The sequence below is a fragment of the Peromyscus eremicus genome, chromosome 23, assembly GCF_949786415.1.
Source record: "Peromyscus eremicus chromosome 23, PerEre_H2_v1, whole genome shotgun sequence".
Lineage (NCBI taxonomy): Eukaryota > Metazoa > Chordata > Mammalia > Rodentia > Cricetidae > Peromyscus > Peromyscus eremicus.
The window spans coordinates 19,371,006-19,381,582 of NC_081438.1; the positions used below are offsets into that span (position 1 = coordinate 19,371,006).

Sequence of the window (10,577 nt, forward strand, 5' to 3'; positions counted from 1 at the left end):
TCCTGCCTAGCTACTGGATGGTCAGCATTTTATTAGACCAGTCAGGTACCTTAGACAGGCAAGGTGCAACAGCAATACATCTTTACATAGTTAAACAAATACAGCGTAAACAAATGTAACACACCTTTACATCATTAGCAAAAGCAGCATAGACAAATATAACACATCTTTGCCTAGTTAAAATAATATCCTACAGCATCTCTGTGTATGTTCACTATGGCATAGCATCTTAGAATTAGTTTCTAATATAAAATTTAATTAAGCCTTCTCAAATATGGTAAGGGTTATACAAACAAAGTCATAAACTTCATGAGGCAAATCATATATTATGTCTTCCACGAGTAACAAGTAAATGAAGACTAATTAATAACAGGATATTCTAAACCAAGAACTTTGTCATTTTAAAGAAATATGTTCAGTCAAACCAAAGTAAAAAATCTGCCCTCATAGTATGTAAGGATTCTAGTTAGCTATAATTGGTCAACTCCTTTAAAATTAACAATTTGTTAATTCTATGTAGAATTCTATAATTCTCTTCACAATCATTATTCCAACAGACCCATCTACAATTCCCCTAAAATTTACTGATAGATCTTAATAGTTGGATACCTGAGTCTGTATAAATGGATGGCAAATATTTATGTGTGCTTTGAGACCAAGAAGGTGATACGGGGTGGGGGAGGGTCTGGTAAAATTTTATAAATAACAATTCAAGATTCAGAATACTATGACACATTATTATACTCCTATAACCCTCATATTTTCTGGATAATTATTAAAAAGAATGAATAAAAGTTATTCATATAAGAAAAGTCTCATGGCTGGAGAAATGACTCAGTGGTTAAGAGCACTGACTGCTCTTCAAGAGGACCTGGGTTCAATTCCCAGCACCCACATGGCAGCTCACACCTGTCTGTAACTCCAGTTCCATGGCTTCTAACACCCTCACACAGACATACATGCAGGCAAAACAATGAATATAAAATAAAAATAAATTACATTTTGCCAGGCGGTGGTGGTGCACACCTTTAATGCCAGCACTTGGGAGGGAGAGGAAGGCAGATCTCTGTGAGTTCGAGCCCAGCCTGGTCTACTGAGTGACAGCCAAGGCTACAGAGAAACCCTGTCTCAAAAAAAACAAAAAAAGGGGGGGGGCTCCTCCAAATTTGTTAATAAATGATTGCACTGGGAAAATGGATTATGAAACATTCAATATTTCTCAATACCATATTAAGTAGGATCTGCCACCTGCATTCTTGAGCACAGTGGTTCAATGACTGTGATAGAATGACATGTCATTCAATATATACCAGTGATAAAACATTAAGAATCTCTGTTTACCAAAACAAACTTCACATACAATGAGATGTCATTCAATATATACCAGTGATAAAACATTAAGAATCTCTATCTGTTTATCAAAACGAACTTCACATACAATCTATACAACATTCCAAAATTCACTGTGTGATCTATGAAGAAAATAGATCAATAATTCTCAGGAAGCAGTTCAGCGTTTCTATTGGAAAGGACCTGAGAGTTGGGTCTTGTACAGCTTTAAACAGTGTGAGGCTATTGAGTAAATGAAAATTGGTAATATTTGCATCCATTCTTTACCTTCGTCATGTTTCCCTCAAGTGAGTCCTTTGATGGCGAGTGAAATTTGAAGAGTGGTTAAAGGCTTTCCCGCACTGTTTGCACCTATAGGGCTTTTCTCCGGTATGAATTCTCCGGTGTCGGTAGAGGGTTGAGCTGTCCTTAAAAACTTTGTTGCACTCTGTGCACGGGTAGGATTTATCTCGAGTATGAGTTGCCTGGTGCCGATGAAGGTGAGAAGAACAAGTGAAGGCTTTGTCGCATTCTCTGCACCGATAGGGTTTCTCTCCAGTATGAATCATCTGGTGCTGAATAATGTGTGAAGGGCAGCTCCAAACCTTGCCACACTCTTGACATTTGTAGAGGCTGTCTCCAGCATGCATTCTCTGGTGCTGATTAAAGTACGAGGAACAGTGACAGCCTGTGCCACAGTCCTTGCATTTGTAGGGCTTCTCCACAGTGTGACTTTCCCGGTGTACACTAAGCTCTGAGGAACAGCTGAAAGCTCTACCACATACCTTACACCGATAGGGTTTCTCTCCAATATGAATACTTTGATGTTGGTTAAGGTATGAAGAGCGACTAAAAACTTTGCCACACTCATTACATGTGTACCGCTTCTCTCTAGAGTGAATTCTCAGATGCTGGTTAAGGTGTGAAATATAGCTAAAGGTTTTGTCACATTCTGGACATCTGTATACACTCCCTTCCGAATGTATTTTCTGGTGTCGGTTGAAGTAGGCAAAGCAGTGGAAGGTTTTCTCACATTCGTTACATTTGTAGGGTTTCTCTTCTTTATGAATGATCTGGTGTCGAGTAAGGGTTGACCTATTATTAAAGGCTTTGCCACATTCATGACATTTAAAGGGTTTCTCTCCTGTATGAATGATCTGGTGTCGAGTAAGGGTTGAACGATAATAAAAACTTTTGCCACATTCATGACATTTGTAGGATTTCTCTCCTGTATGAATGATCTGGTGTTGGTTAAAGTATGCAGAACAGTGAAAGGCTTTGCCGCATACGTTACATTTGAAGGGTTTCTCTTCAGCATGAATCATCTGGTGTCGAGTAAGGGCTGAAGAATTATTGAAGGCTCTGCCACATACTGGACAAGTGTAGGGTCTCTCTCCTGTGTGAATGATCTGGTGTCGAGTGAGGTTTGAACTATTATTGAAGGCTTTGCCACATTCTGGACATTGGTAAAACTTCTCTCTTTTATGAGCCTTCTGTTGTTGATTAGAAGTTGTGTTATCAGTAAAAGCTTTGTCACATTCTTGATAGTTGTGAGGCTTCTCTTGAACATGTAGACTTGGGTGGGTAGCGAGTTCTGAGTGTTGAATGAACCCTTTCCCAGACTGGTTATATTTGTAGAGGTTCTCTGGAAAAAGAGTACACTGATGTTTACTGGGATTTGGACCATGATTCCAGTTGTGAATATTCTTGTACTAACAAGTTTTTCTCATCAATATAAATATCTTGCCAGGCAGCGGCGGTGGCACACGCCTTTAGTCCCAGCACTCGGGAGGCAGAGGCAGGGGGATCTCTGTGAGTTCGAGGCCAGCCTGGGCTACAGAGTGAGTTCCAGGACAGGCTTCAAAGCTACACAGAGAAACCTTGTCTCGAAAAATAAAAAAATAATAAAATAAAATAAAATAAAAAAAAAATCTTTATAGTTACCTAGGATAGGACACTCCTGGATGACTTTCCTATTTTCATTTCACATGAACAAAACTTTCACAACGTCCTTATTTGCATTTTGGTTAGGAAAAATGAAGGATTGAACTGAGTGTGGTGGCCCACACCTAAAATACTGGCGCTTGAAAAGCTAAGGCAAGAGAATTGAGTTCAAGGCTAGCCTGAAGTACACAGACAACTCTGGAGCAGCCTAGTCTACAGAGTGAGACCCTATTTTAAAGGGGGACTTCCTATAGTTGTTCAATGTGTACTTTCGGCACGAGGAAAACTCATTTGCTAATGGCAGAATAATGACTCTTTCAAAAGAATCGGATCACATTTAGAAGTATCTCTGTGTGTGTGTGTGTGTGTGTGTGTGTGTGTGAGTGAGTGAGAGAGAGAGAGAGAGAGAGAGAGAGAGAGAGAGAGAGAGAGAGAGAGAGATGTATGCCCTTATGCGTGTGCAGAAAGGCCAGAGAAAGACCTGGGAGTCCTTCTCTTCACTCTGCCTTTTTGCTTCGAGACAGTCTCTCCCACACTGGAGCTTATGGCTTGTGTCTAAGCTGGCACCCAGCAAGCCCCAGTGATCCTCCCATCTCTGCTCCTCTGAATGCTGCCATGACAGAGGCTTACAGGGAGATGCCTGTCTCGTTACATGACAGCTGAGATCCTGAGTCCGTCACTCCAGGCCCCTCCTCTTCGTTTTAAAAAATGATTTATTTATTTTTATTTCGTGTGCATCCATGTTTTACCTGCATGGACATCTCTGTGAAGGTGTCAAAGCCCCTGAAACCAGAAGCACAAGCATCGATGAGCCACCATGTGGCTGCTGGGAATTGAAACCGGGTCCTCTGGAAGAGCAGCCAGTGCTCTCAACCACTGAGCCATCTCTCCAGCCGCCCAACTCATCGTTTTCAAAATTTCTTTTCTATAGAAATGTTTGAATAAATGTTTAATGCAATACTGTACTTAAAATTGCTAAAGATATTAATTAAAGCATGAAATAGGCTCCTTTTGACCAATTCCCAAATATTCTTTGAAAAATGTATTTCAGAGCATACATTTATTTACATAAACATATTGTTCCTTAATAATTGCCATAAACTGAGTTATTTTCTGGACTGCTCTATGTAGTAAAGCTCTGTTAGCAGTGAAGTGATTATTATGGACAGTTATCACACTATTATTTCCAGTATACCAAACTCTCTGATCTTCATATTCACCCACAATTGCCCATTCTTTCCTTAATGTAAACTGTCAAGGTCACAATCTCCATACCTTCCCCTAATGACCTTTTCGAAGGAATAGTTGTTACCCTGCACTCATGCTAGGAGAATAGTAAACAGAAGTCCACTCCTGTTCTTTTCCCACAGGTATATAAGACCAACCAAGGGACAATTACTTTGTAAATAATTGTCCTTGTAATGAACATTGTCAAAACTCCGAAAGCTATTTGGAATTTCAGTAAACCCCAAGTAAGCAACAAAACTTACAAGAAAGGAGGGCGGAGGAGGAGGAGGAGGAGGAGGAGGAGGAGGAGGAGGAGGAGGAAGAACCATAGATCATAATCTGAGCTCCTCCCCCAATCCAATACAATTTTCTGTGATGATGATAAGAATAATAATTTAAAAGATTTTAAATCTTCCAACGTCATTCTTACTTCTTGGGAAAGAAGAAAAAAGAACGTATTGTCATAGTTCTGAAATTCTTTGGGGCTACCTGGGAACTGGTTTCTGTTTGCACCACCACACCATATAGAAGACGCTAGATATTTCAGATCATATCTCAGCAAAGATGACAGAAAAGCTAAAGGAGCCAGGCGGTGGTGGCGTACGCCTTTAATCTCAGCACTCGGGAGGCAGAGCCAGGCGGATCTCTGTGAGTTCGAAGCCAGCCTGGTCTATAGAGTGAGTTCCAGGACAGCCAGGACTACACAGAGAAATGCTGTCTGGAAAAATCCAATTAAAAAAAAAAAAAAAAACCCTCTGAATGTTTTCTCACATTGCACCAAATGACAACATTTTGTCTTTTGATGGCTATCCGTGCTGAAGGGAAACTTTGATTTGATCTGTATCATGACTTTGACAATGTCACCCTAAACATGGCAGTGAAGATTTCTCTTCAGTGTGTGATTTAATGTTCTTTGTCTATAAATCCTGTAGTAAGATAGTCAGATTAAATGATAGTTCCATTTTCATTCACTTATTTATTTCATTTCCTACAGTACTTGCTAATGTTAAGCAAATGTAATCAAATAGAGCTATATCCTTAGCAAAGTCACACTCTCTCTCTCTCTCTCTCTCTGTCTCTCTCTCTCAGACTCAGACACACACACACACACACACACACACATTCTCACACACAGAGAATATTTATAGAAGTAGATAAAAGTATATGCAACCTTTTTGGAACTGTTGCAAGAATAGACTTTTGAATTTCATTTATTGTTAACTTATGTTGTCTTTTGTTTTGTTTTGTTTTGTTTTTCAAGACAGAGTTTCTCTGTGTAGTTTTGGTGCCTGTCCTAGATCTCGCTCTGTAGACCAGGCTCGTCTCAAGCTCACAGAGATCCGACTGGCTCTGTCTCCCGAGTGCTGGGATTAAAGGTGTGTGCCGGGAGCTGGAGAGATGGCTCAGAGTTTAAGAGCAGGGGCTGTTCTTCCAGAGGTCCTCAGTTCAATTCCCAGCAACCACATGGTGGCTCACAACCATCTATAATGAGATCTGGTGCCCTCTTCTGGCCTGCAGGCTGAACACTGTATACATAATAAATAAATAAATCTTAAAAAAATAAATAAATAATTAAAATAAAGGTGTGTGCCACCACCGCCCAGCAACTTATGTTGTCCTAATGTATACAATATTAAAAACTGCCAGCCAATGATAATAAACAACTTAAAAACTAAAATTATTATCAGCTGGTGTAAAAGAACCTAGTCTAAAATAAAATAGCACCCAAACCACGGAATTAAAAAACAAGAAAAAAAAAAAACTACCTCATAACATTCTTAGTAAACAACAATATACTATGAAAAATGTACAATTTTCAATCTTGACAATATGTTCATAAAGAATGTGTGTTCTAAAGACTGAAATTCAAGGTTTAAAAAAAACTTCATACCCACAGACAAACAAACAAACAAAGCACTAAAATCAGGTATACAAAGCTTTGGTAAAGCAATTGTAATGATTAAATATAGGAATGACATTTAAAAAAAGACTTTTTTTTCTCTTTTTTTTCGAGACAGGGTTTCTCTGTGTAGCTTTGCGCCTGTCCTGGAACTCACTTGGTAGCCCAGGCTGGCCTCGAACTCACAGAGATCCGCCTGGCTCTGCCTCCCGAGTGCTGGGATTAAAGGCGTGCGCCACCACCGCCCAGCTAAAAAAAGACGTTTTAACTGACATGTATGTGTATATCTGTGTGAATGTATGCCGCATGTGTGAGTGTGCTCATGGAGGCCAGAAGAGGGAGTCCGATCCCCTGGGCAGGCGGTTGTGAGCTGCCTGATATGGGCATTGGGAATCAAACTCGGATCATCTGGAAGGGACAGCAAGTGCCAGAAACTTCTGAGCCATCTCTCCAGCCCTGAAAAACTGCTTTAGAATGGGCATGATTTTCTGAGGCCCACAAAAAAGAAAAAGAAAAAAAAAAAAGAAAGAAAAATCGGGGGATTTATGCAGACTTTCAAAGGAAGGACTTTGCTGTCTCCATTAATGTGACCTCATAAGGTCACTAGAGAAGGAGACTCAGAACACTGAGCAGTGTGATAGACACAGGGCAGCTGTCTTTCTCTGTTAGCAAAAGAAGCAAATGGAGTCCCTTGCAAAATCATTTCCACTAATTCAGAGTTCCCACTCTCTATCTCAAAGCCGGTTTAACTCCTGGATCTTTGGACCGCTCACCTGCGTCCTCAGATTCTTTCACGCCAACCTACCTGGACATATGTTTACTGACTCTTGTCTCTCCACATTCCAAGGCTCCTTTCTCTTCTCCAGAAATGTGACCAGGTCAGGTTTACACACAGCAAGATCTGTTCATTGAAAGACAGAAATGATGCTTGCTTGGGATTTTCTCAGCCCACACTGTTCTTGAGACTCTAGGAAGTTATTTCACCAATTGTTTCCTACCAGACATATTAGAACACACACGAAGAATTTTCAGTTTGGAGTAAATCAAAGGGAACGTTTGGACTTTAAGATACAGTCCATGATAATGATACTTCATGCCATCAAACTGCTCAAATTACCACCAATCTAGAGTGAAAGAAACATCCTCCCTCAAGAAAGGAGATTTTAAAAGGAAATACCATTAGAAGGATCTCTCTCTTTGTGAGAAGTGGAAGCTCCTGAGAGATATTCTACAAAGGAAGTCAGTTAAGAATTCAGTAGGGGAGAGATCCTCACCCAGAAAGACAAGGCTCCTGTAATTTTCCAACATCACATCCCTATACAGATTCCAGCGAGCAGGGTCTAGGCATTCCCGCTCCTCTGGGGAGAAATCAATGGATACATCCTCAAATGTCAACCGCTCCTGAAACAGAAAAATAGACAGTACAGTGTGAAAGATTTACAACACGCCCCCACGGTCAGGCGTGTTCGCATATGCCTGGCGGACACTTCCGCCTAGCCAGGCCCAGGTCAGGATAGCCATTTCCGGGTCAGGGCATCTCGAGTGGCCGAGATGCGTGACGTTTCACTAGCCACGTAAGCGCGCAATGTGGCCATGTGATCTACGCGCTTGCGTATAGTAGTGACGCTGATCTGTCCACGCCCAGCCTTTAAAATCAGGCGCATGTTCCCGGTTTCCCTCTCCACACACGTGTTTCCCGCAGGCCTGTTCACTCTCTGTCCCTTTACCTTTAATAAAACTCTTTGTTAGCGGATTCTGTCGTGTTTCGTGGCACTTCCTTGCAGGGTAAGAACACAACGCAGCCAAAAAACTAACACAATGACCGTGTGATCTCGAACACCAGGTACCTTTAAAAAATGCCAACTAGTAATTTACGAAAAATATAAAACACGGATCTGTTTGAAATGGACGCCAGACAGTTGCAGGTGGGAAAGGGATCTTAAGAACTTACTATCCCAAGAGGACCCCAGTTCAGTTCCCAGCCCAAATACCAGGAGGCTCACAACCACCTCCAAGTCCAAATCCAGGGGAATCTGATGCCCTCTTGTTGCCTTAGGGCACCTGCACTTACATCATATATCCTCACACCCATATAATATACATATGTATATACAAAAAAAAAAAATCAAAGAAAATTTTACTGCTCCCGCAGGCTGCGTGGACAGAGTCCTGCATGGATGACGCCCAGGAATTCAGATGCTCAGGACGGGGTGGGGCGGGGACCCCAGCCCAGAGCTCCCCTCCGGAAGGACCCACACACTGGGAGTCGGGTCGTCCCCAAGATCCCGCCATCACCGCATAGCCGGGGTGCAAAGGTCACAGATGGGCAGCGGGCCGCCAGCTCTGTCCCCTCGCTGAGGGGACCGAGGAAGCCACCCCAAAAGGAATCGACTGGGAACCGGTGCAGCTGCAGCGCATCCATAGGCCGGGCCCCACTCACCATGTCCGGATTCCGGAACGGCTCATTTCCGCGGGGTCCCTTTCCGCGGAGTCTCGGTGCCAAGGTCCCTAGGTCTCCGGGTTCCGACTGTCCCAGCATCCTCACGGTGACTCTCCCAGCCCTAACTCCAGGGAGGAGACAGGCACCAATCACGCGGTGACACCCACACAAAGCCTGCTAAGCTGCGCCCTTCTCACGCCTGATTGGACCAGGATTCGAGCCCTTAAGCCCTGAGTGACAGGAGTGTTACCAATCTAAGACTGAGTCAGGACAAAAATGACAGATCCCAGCTACACTTTCTCTAAGGCAGCTTCCATGTTTGCTAACAGCCACCCGAGACATATTTGCATTTAATAATGAATATTAGCAATCCGAGGAAGTGGAAGGAAAGAGAAGGCCCTAGCTGATTAAACTCTTGCCGCCTCAAAACAAAGAATTCCAGCACCATTAAAAAAAAAAAAAAAAATCCAGCACAAAGAGCAAAATTTGCTAAAAGGTTACCTACCTAAAGACAATATATCTTTTATAGTAAGATATTTCAAGGGGTGACTCACACCCTTAATCCCAGCACTCGGGAGACAGAGGCTGAATCTCTCTGTGAGTTGGAGTCCAGGCTACTCTACATAGCCAGTTCCAGACCAGCCAGGAATATATAGCGAGATGCTGTTTCATTAAAAAAAAAAAAAAAAAAAAAAAAAAAAAAAAAAAAAAAAAAAAAGACATTTCAAATAAGAATGATAAGAATGTTAAAATGCAGTGATAAAACTTCTGGGAATTATACAAACAAGACTATGAATTCCATTTACAAAAGGAAAAAAAGAATGTCTTAACTCTTTTGTTGTTAATTTGGGGGGGGGGGTGTTTGTTTGTCTGTTTTGTGGAGGGAGGGGGTGTCAGGGGGAGAGTTGGGGGGGGAGAGGAGTTGTTTTGAGGAACCTGGCTGACTCCATTTTGAAGGCAGGGGCCATTATGCTGTATTGTTAAAAGTAAGTTTCTATTTACTGTGAGAGTTGAGTTGCTCTGTTTCCTGGAACCTGACCTTCCCCAATCCCCCATGACCTTAATTTGTTTTTGAAAATACCCTGACTCTCCTTGACCTGCCCTGACCCTTCCTAATCACATGGTGGGTGACCGAATAAAGTTTTATTGAAGTTTTTTTGTATTTCCTTATTGCCCCAATTGTCTCCCTTCTGTAAAACTACTCATGATTTTCCTCCTTAAAAAGGATCCAAGAGGTGGATTCGAGGCTGCTCTTAGGGAGACAGTCGCTGGCCAGCTTTTGGGTGCACCCCAATAAAAATCGAACTTACTTCAAATTTGGCTCAGATTTTGACAGGGGTCTTACTCTCACCGTTGGGGTTAAGTGTGTTGTTGGTGTTTGATAGACAGGGTCTCACTCTGGAGGGTCTGAAAGTATAGGAATAAGAGAGGAATATAGGAATAAAAAGTCGTAAGCTTGAGAGATGGAAACTGACAGCCATCCACTTTGCCTGCAAACAGGGATTCATCTTTAACTAGGGGCTTGGTTGTTTTAGGACGGGCGGTGCTGGCAGCAACCCAAATACTCGGGGGGTTTTTTGTTTGTTTGTTTTGTTTTTTGCTCAGCAGCCTGGGGGCTAGCTACTCTTGATAACCTCTACTACTCACAACCTCAACTGTCATAAACCGAAGCTAACTTTTAATGACCTCTGCATGACAGCCTACCTTGTATTGTTTTGTACCCTTCCTGCCACGGGA

The 10,577-nt window shown here is 42.1% G+C and overlaps 1 protein-coding gene across 1 annotated transcript; it reads right to left on the minus strand.

The window, feature by feature from the left end:
- Positions 1–200: 200 nt before the first annotated feature.
- LOC131898153 (zinc finger protein 708-like) lies at positions 201–8,951 on the minus strand. The gene is made up of 4 exons (XM_059249258.1): positions 8,841–8,951; positions 7,675–7,801; positions 7,206–7,301; positions 201–2,974 (listed from the first exon to the last, which is right to left on the minus strand). Exons 1-4 carry the CDS (start codon positions 8,937–8,939, stop codon positions 1,623–1,625), a joined length of 1,674 nt encoding a protein of 557 aa, XP_059105241.1. The 5' UTR covers positions 8,940–8,951; the 3' UTR covers positions 201–1,622.
- Positions 8,952–10,577: the final 1,626 nt, after the last annotated feature.